The 8,490-nt window shown below is 45.3% G+C and overlaps 1 protein-coding gene across 1 annotated transcript; it reads right to left on the reverse strand.

Moving 5' to 3' along the window:
* Positions 1–266: 266 nt before the first annotated feature.
* LOC103624110 (sulfotransferase 6B1) lies at positions 267–7,681 on the reverse strand. The gene is made up of 7 exons (XM_008643311.2): positions 7,407–7,681; positions 5,005–5,144; positions 4,460–4,549; positions 2,833–2,959; positions 2,311–2,405; positions 1,722–1,878; positions 267–618 (listed from the first exon to the last, which is right to left on the reverse strand). Exons 1-7 carry the CDS (start codon positions 7,606–7,608, stop codon positions 488–490), a joined length of 942 nt encoding a protein of 313 aa, XP_008641533.1. The 5' UTR covers positions 7,609–7,681; the 3' UTR covers positions 267–487.
* Between the last annotated feature and the right edge of the window lie 809 nt (positions 7,682–8,490).

Consider the following 8,490-nt stretch of genomic DNA (forward strand, 5'->3'; position numbering starts at 1 on the left):
TGTGGTAGCCATGATGGCTCTAAACCCAAACTAACATATTCTACCTGTAGACAGACATTTGGTGGTTCAGACCCACACCATATATCCATGTCAAGTCCACTCTGTGCCAGAGGAGAGGCTCTGTGTTGGTGCCTCTGCCTCACCACCAAAACCTGCAGGGGCCTCATTCACCATTTCAGGCCACAAAGCAGACACAAGGATGCCACCAGGCTGGTGCTATGATGTCTGTGCACCATCTCCCGCCTGAAAGGATGCCAGGCATTCACTTGAGGGACACACACATTTTATTTGGTTACATCAATCAAAGTACAAGTTCGAGACCAAGGGCACACCAAAGAATTACCAAATTACCAAGTCCTTGGAGGTGCCAGGTAGTTCTCAGAGGGGTTTCTCTCTTCTCTCATGGGAAGGAAAAATGGGTACTATCCACCTTTGGAGAAACACCTTTGGAACATGACTTGCTGTAATGCTATTCATTTGCTTATTTTCAGGCCTTGCAGTACACATCATATTTTATCTTTGCTGCCATCTTTGTTCCTCCTAAGGACTCTTGAAATTTCCGGAACATTTCTTCATTCTGAGCTTTAGAGAAGAGGTCTCTCCAGTTTCCAACAACCCCTGTGTACAACAAGTACCAAAAACTGAAGGAAGATGCTCCTGAGAGAAAATAATATCTAGGTGGCAATGGGGCAGAGTCATTGACTACACAAGGCAGGAAAGGTCATATTTATTGCCCTGAGAGGTCTGATTGCCTCAGAGAGCAAAGATAGCAAAGATCAGAAGCAAAGGCTGTAGCCAGACAACAGGGAGCATTGCTGGTGGGCTGCCTGCAATGCCTCCTTCCCCAGAGGGGGATTTTCAAGGTGATTTCGTGAAGCTTTTACACAGAAAAAGAGGAATCTGATTTTTTCACAAAGGAAAGCTCATTTGTGAATTACTTCCTCTGAAGGGGGAAATTATTTTGTGGTAGGTGGTAGAGAGGAGAGTGGCTAAATCCCTCTTCCTCCAAGGCATGGTGAAGGAAATGGATTTTAAAAAGCTCATGCCTGCAGTATTCAGAAACGAGAGTCTTGAGGTCATGGGGAGCAGGTGGGCTGCCAGAACTCTGACCCTGGTCCCACATCTGTGAGAGACCATCTCTGGGGTCACCACTGATATGTCCATTGAGAGGAGGCATACAAAGCTCTTGCTGAGTAGGCAACAGGAAGATGCCTGTGAGGCCAGCAGAGCAGTGAGCAATGCATTCCCGTGAGGTTCAAGAGACTCTTGTCCAATTAGCACACCTCCTCCAAAGGCTGACTTTCATGAAGTGCACATGCAGCCTCATCACCTGAACAACAGGAAAGAGCTGCACCATGACCCCTCTGCAATGAGTAACCATGGAGCCCAGGCAGAGTTGGTGTGTAATTTTTGGCATAACCTCACCATTGTTAGCCCCCACCTTTGCACCTCACTCACCTAACTAACCAGGGCTGCCACAGAAAAAGACAGCAATGGAAGCATGGAAGCAATGACTCAGGACATTAAGACTGGCACTCTGATAAGTTTCTCAAACACAGCCCCCAGACCTTATCAACAGCAGAAGCTTTTTGTACAGGCGGCACCAGAGGAGAGAGCTCACCCAGACAGTCCAGTGAGTTCATGGCTAAGCAGAGAAGCATACTCAAAACTCCTTCCAGAGTTCTGCTTCGGAAGGTACATCTCCATTTGCAGAGACTTACCTTTCCGGAAGAGGACATCCCCAAACTTTCCATGGGTTTCATTGGATTTCTCTTTCATAGCTTTGAAACTGGTCTTCTTGGCAATTCGAGGAAAATCTTCCTCACAAAGGGAAAATCCAAAGAAGGAAGCAATCTTTTTCATCCCCACTATAGGGTCCTGCCCAAAGGAACATAGCACAGAGGTGAAACCAAAAGATTTGACACTGTGGCTGTGGCATGGAGCCAGAACCCTGTGGGAAGCCCAGCAGAGGAAGCTCCCTCCCACAGTGTCACCAAGGAATTCCAAGAGCTCTAAGAGAAAACCCTTCAGGCCAGGAAACCTACACATGCTGACCTCAGTTTCAAGGCCTTTTCTTCTTTCCTAAAATCTATGCTTCTGCCAGATTTAACCCCTTTCACAAATAGGCAAGGCTATCCTCCTCCTAACCTCCATGGGCTTCCCCCAAACATAAATTAGTAGCTCAGAAAGACACACCCTTCTAAAGCGGCAGACAGACTTGCCCCAAGAGTTTCCACTTCCCCACACCCATACATATTGGGAGGAATGCACAACACACTCATCAAGGAAGAGCTGGGTGAAATGCCACACCTCTTTGAGTTCCTCATAGCTTATTGTCATGATCGTCTCGTTGTCAATGTATTTGTTCCATTCCACTAGGCAGTCAAAGTAGGATCCCCAGGCCACTGCAGACAAAGAAGAGGCATAGCTGTCTAGAGTACTCCCCAATACAGGCCCTTAACCAAATGAGAGGAGTCAGCCCAGACAGCTTTCTAAGCGAGGCATTAGAATGGTGAAGGGTGACCAGCTCAACATGTCTGTTCTTTCTCCTGAGGTCAGTGCAGAATGCCCCAGGTCCAGCCACTTGATACTGCAATCAACAAGCTCTCTTGTGGGAAGGGAAAAGTCAGGCTAAAGCTTTCTCATGATTTCTCCATTCTAAGTGAGACAAAACTCTGGTTCTCTGCTACTCCCTGTTTCTGCCATAACAGGGGCCTGTCTGCCTGTTCTGGGAGTGCCTTGGTAAGGTATGTCACAGTACGATTCTCATGCCCAGGGCCCTGTGTATGCCACTCATGTTAGGAGAAATGCCAGGGGAGGTAGGCAAAGTACATTTTCCATTCATGAAGTCTGCAAAGAACTCATCCCAAGAGGTGGACGATGGCAGCGCTGGTAGGTCGTTGCAGAAGTGGTAATAGGAGACAGCCGTGTCCTTGGGGTTCCGAACTAGCACAAGGATCTAGAGGAAGAAAACACATAATCTGACTGACCAAAATGCCATCTTCTCAACACATCACATACAGTCATTGAATCACAGAAACATAGTCCATCACTAGACCATGTCCATAAGTACCAGATCTACATGTCTTTTAAATACCTCCAGGAACAGTGACTCAACCACTTCCCTGGCAGCAGTTCCAGTGCTCGACAATCCTTTCTATGAATAAAGTTTTTCTAATATCCAGATCTAAACCTCCTCTGGTACAACTTGAGGCCATTTCCTCCTGTCTTGTCACTTGTTACTCAGAGAAGAGACCAAGCCCCACCTGGCTACAACCTCCCTTTAGGTGGATGTAGAGAGTGGTAAGGTTCCCCTGAGCCTCCTTTTCTGCAGACTAAACAACCCCAGCTCCCTCAGCTGCTTCTCCTAAGACTTGTGCTTCAAACGCTTCACCATCTCCATTGCCCTTCTCTGGGCATACGTCAGCACCTCAATGTCCTCCTTGTAGTGAGAGGCCCAAAACTGGACACAGGACTTAAGGTGTGTCACTCACCAATGGGAAGTACAGGGGGACAATCCTGCTGACCACACTGTTGTTGATCGAAGCCAGGATGCCATTGGCCTTCTTGTCCACCCAGGCACACTTCTGGCCACTGTTAATCAGCACCCCTAAGTCCTTTTCTACTGGGCAGCTTTCCAGCCACACTGCCCGCAGCCTTTAGTGGTGCATGGGATTGTTGTGATCCCCATTTTGTAGGACACAGTATTTACCTTATTTCACCTCATACAATTGGCCTCAGCGCATTATCTGTCCAAATCCCTCTGCAGAAGCTTCCCACCCTCCAGCAAATCAACATTCCTGCCCATCTTGGTGTTGTCTGCAAGCTTACTTGTCCACTAAAATTCACCACACTATACAATTCTGGTCTAATCCCTTTTCTTGAGCAAGAAACCAGAGCTTTGGCAGATCACTTGTTGCTAATGTGAGCTTCAGGCTGAAAAGAAGAAGCTTTTCAGTGATTCCCTTGAGACAGTCCTGACCTAGTTCCAATCCAGAGAAATTAGTTCACAATCTACTGGACAGGAGAGCCACAAACACTCTGTAAATATACCCTAGCTTCTCTCTGCAGTAATTCCCATCTAAGATTATCTTGGCCCCAGCCTGTGGTGGGCTTTCCACAGGTACCCTGGTTTTGAAGGCAAGTTAAAACAGACAGAATTACTGCTTGTCTTGCTCATTTTTCTGCCGCAAACATGGAAGCATCTTTCTGAAGGAGACCTGAAGGGGCAGTGACACTCAGCAACAAGCCCACCAATAGTAACCTCTTGAGTTGGCAAAGTTGCTGCTGGGAGAGGATGATTGTTCACAGCCTTGGCACACAGAGCTGTATCTTCAACCTTGGAAATGTGGCTGCGTATTGACCAGCTCAGGTGAAAATGCGGAAAAGACATCTCACACAGAGGAAAGCTGATTTAGGGTGGAAAGCTTTTGCAGGGTGAGGCAAAGAGAAGACTCACCTTAGCCTTGCTCTGGAAAATGGATGGAGGCAGGAGATCAGGTCTCAGATGGGTCACTATAATTCTTCTGGAAGGCAGCTGCTTCATCCTCTTTAAAGAAAGTGGAAAGAAATGTGACAGGACAGAAGTAGATTATTCAGTGAGTTGTGCCTTTTCAGTAATTGTGGATTATAAGAAAAGGTGAGACCAGAGAAGTAGCTTATCTCTTGGGAAACCCACAGGGATGCACTGTAGGTGGTTTAGGCTTCTGCCAACCTCTGCCACCAAGCACCATTTCACATGACACAGGCTTGAAGACAGGACACCCAATAAAAAGGTCTTACTAATCAAACTCACTGGACCTATGGCAGGAGGGCCCTGTGGCTTCTCAGCCCTGCCTCCCCTCCGAGGCCCTTGTGAACTACGGGCAGTAGTACATGCTACTTGTGCAGCTCATAGTTGTTGTTAAGGCTCTAGACTCTCCATTACCTCTGAGATCAGCCATTGTCTTTCAGCTATTACTACCTGTAGGAAGAGCAGTGACAATATTTTCAGTTCCTGCTTACCTCATATATCCCAGGATCCCCAAATTCTAGACGCTGAAATGTCTCTAGCTTCTTTTCAGCATTTATTCTCTCTTTCATTTCCTCTTCTGTATATTTGGCATCTGCCAATTCCTTCACCATTTGTTCAAGCCAATTGGTTCCTGAAAGAATAAAGACACCAGTAGGACATCCATTCAACTTCACTTTTTCACGTAAACCTTGCTGATGGCATCCTGTCAGATTGGTTTCAAGTGAACCAGTTTGGCTCAGTGTTGTACTTTAACCTTCCAACAAGAGTATGTGTGCTGGTTTTGGCTGCAATGGAATTAATTTTCCCCATGGTAGCTGATATGAAGCTGTGTTTTGGATCTGTGCTGAAAACAATGTTGATAACACGGAGATGTTTTAGTTATTGCTAAGCAGTGCTTACACAGTGTCAAGACCTTTTCTGCTTCTCACACTGACCTGCCAGAGTAGGTTGCAGGTGCACAAGAAATTAAAAGGGGACATAGATGGGACAGCTGACCCCAACTAACCCAAGGAATATTCTCTCCATATAGAGTCATGCTCAACAATAAAATTTGAGGGAAGAAGAAGGAAAGAGAGATGCTGAGAGCTACAGCACTTGTTTTACCATGTCACTGGAGATGGCTGAACATTTGATTGCTGCTAGGATAGAATGAATTCCTTACTTTGCTTTGCTTGCGCACATAGCTCTTGCTTTACCTATTTAACTGTCTTTATTTCAACCCATGACTCCCCCCACTTTTACTATTCTGTTTCCTTCCCCCACCCCGCCAGGGGTGAAAGAGTGAGTGGTCCTGTGGGGCCACTGAGTTGACCTGTGAGTTGCCAGCTGAGGTTATATCACGGCCCTGGATAATAATCAACAAGGGTATGCCGAAGGTCAACAGGGGCAGAGCTATTAAGCAAATACTGTGAAGTGCTACCCTGCTTGCTTCAGAATCACATCCCATCCCACAGCAGAAGCAGACCTCTATTGCTCTTTTCAACTCTGGTACTTTTTGGTTACCTCAGACTAATCCTTGTGGAAATTACTCACAAGCTGTGTGTCTCCCAGCACTGGGCCAGCTGAGTCATCTTTTGGCTGTTTCTGCTCTCCTTCCGCAGTGCTGTCTTTGGGAACACTCTGTTCCCTCTTCCCAACCAGCTTCAGCTTAATGGTCTCTTCACTATTGACAGAGTTCGGCCTCATTCCCAATTCCCAGCTAGGCTTCTATAGCTGGCAGCAGAAGGGTCATCAACCCAGCCACCAGACCATCACGCTCCTGACACCATCTTTGCACCAGGCTTAGTTGTCTCAGCCTCTGCAACCTGGCAAAACTGTGGGTGAGGGACTGGGCTCAGAGAGCCAAATCTCAGTTTTCAACTAACACCTCCTGCAGTGTTTAGGTGGATCCTCACGCATATAAACCATTTCTGCCTATGTTCAGCTCTAGAGGTTGCACACAAAGGTGATGTGATAAGAATCAACTTCCTCTTTTTCTGCAAATGACATATTAAGATATTTCTGTAAAGTCAATAGGAAAAAAAATTAAGGAGTCTGAAATGCCCACAGTGAAAGAGAGAGAAAATATGCAAAAAGCCTTGTGGCATTCATGTCTTTCCCTCCATTTAGATACAAAGAATCACCTGCATTCTGCTTTGCAGTAAAAATATGGAAACCACACTTCTGCTCTCATTAGCAGGATATATTCCCTGTCTTGCTCTTGCAGAGAGTAAGGTAACAACATACCTTCTTGCATTAGCAAGTGTGGTTAAAATATCAAGGGATGTGATTGTCCTGCTTTAGCTGGCACTGGTGTGTTCACCATTTGAATACTGTGTGCAGTTCCTAGACTGAACCAGAAAAGGTTTTGAGAATCTGGAGAAAGTCTGGTTGAATTGCCATGAAATTACTGGGAGCTGGAGCAAATGAACTGCATAGAAAGGCTTGGTTTACTCAGGCTAGAGATAGAAGAAAGAAGCCATGGGAGACTCTCACTGCAGTCTTCCACTACAGGAGGTTATAATGAAGACAGAACCTATCTGACAACAAGGGGATGTCTGACTTCATTGATGTAAAAACAAACAAACACAAACCCAACCTCCAAAAAACCACTATTGTAGGAAAACACTCAAAAGATTTCAGTGGATGGTAATCCTCCATCCTCAAAAGTTTCAAAATCCTTCTGGACAAGGCCTTGAGCAATGAAACCTAACTTTAGAGGTTAGATTTTTGCCCTGCTTTGAGCAGGGGGTTGTATTATTTGAACTCCAGATATGACTTACATGATTCTATGAAGTCTGATGTCGTCATAAACTTTTCTCAGGAATTACTGCTGTGTTAAGTTATGGCATTAAGTAATCAACTTCTGGATTGTAGCACTGTGCACTTGACTACTGGTCAAGAAAACACTTACCTGATTTAGGATAACCTACTAGAATCACATCATCACTCCTGGCTTCAAAGGATTTCAGAGCTTCCAAAGTGTCCGGGCTACTAAGTGTAAGTGGGTATAAAATACCTCTGTAGGAAAACAGCATGTCTTCTGGCGCCAGCTTGTCAGCCTCTGAAAAACATTTGTCTACTATTTCGATGATTCTTTCACTGTTTCTGGTCATGTTTGTATCCCTGTGTAACTCTTCCCAAACAGATACAGGCCGTCTTTCTACAATGCAGAAAAGCTCTACGCAACACACGAATTGAATAGGACAGGGTGTTCACTCAGGGGTGAAGGTGCAAGTCACTGTTTAACTCTGTACTCTGTTAACCCCTTTTGGCATTACAGAACTCTATGAAGACTGACAATAGTGATATATGGTCTTTGCTGCAACTGATACTAAGAACAGGAACTATTGGGGCAACAACTAACAGAATTTAAAATGTTAAATTAAACCAAAGAAAGACCTGTAAAGGATATTTCCTGAGATATTTTTAACTGGTGAACAATGCAGTGCAATATGCCAACTGGACAAGGAGCATGTAGTGGACATCTGGACAGTGGACCTCAACCTGGCTTGCTATTGACTCCACTAATGGATACACATCCCAGAATATAGGTTCCTTACAGGTGGTGGCTCTGTCCTGCATTCAGTCACTGTAAGGCAATGTCCAGAGCTAAGGACAGGTGCCACCTAAACCAGACTTCTCCTGATGAAGTACTCACATCTGAGTATTTTATGTCATCAAATCCTACAGGGGGGTCACTTGCAGGTGAAGTTTTAACACTTATGTTCTGCATTAGTGTCATTAGTGTGAATCAAATTCGACTTGTACTACTTCACTTTAGTTTCTCTCTCCTCATGTCCATAATTTAATCTTTGGGTGAAATTGTTCCTAATGGGGCTGTTATTTGTATTCTGAATGACTCATTTTTAGAAGATAAGGAGTGCTGAGATGGTGAAATAGGTATCTCCACTGGTCATGCCAAGAGAGAGGCAATACAGGAAGGCAAATTACCCTGTGGAGGGTCCTTTCACTCTCTTTCATGCCCTTGAATACAG

The sequence above is a fragment of the Corvus brachyrhynchos genome, unplaced genomic scaffold, assembly GCF_000691975.1.
Source record: "Corvus brachyrhynchos isolate BGI_N302 unplaced genomic scaffold, ASM69197v1 scaffold70, whole genome shotgun sequence".
Taxonomy (NCBI): domain Eukaryota; kingdom Metazoa; phylum Chordata; class Aves; order Passeriformes; family Corvidae; genus Corvus; species Corvus brachyrhynchos.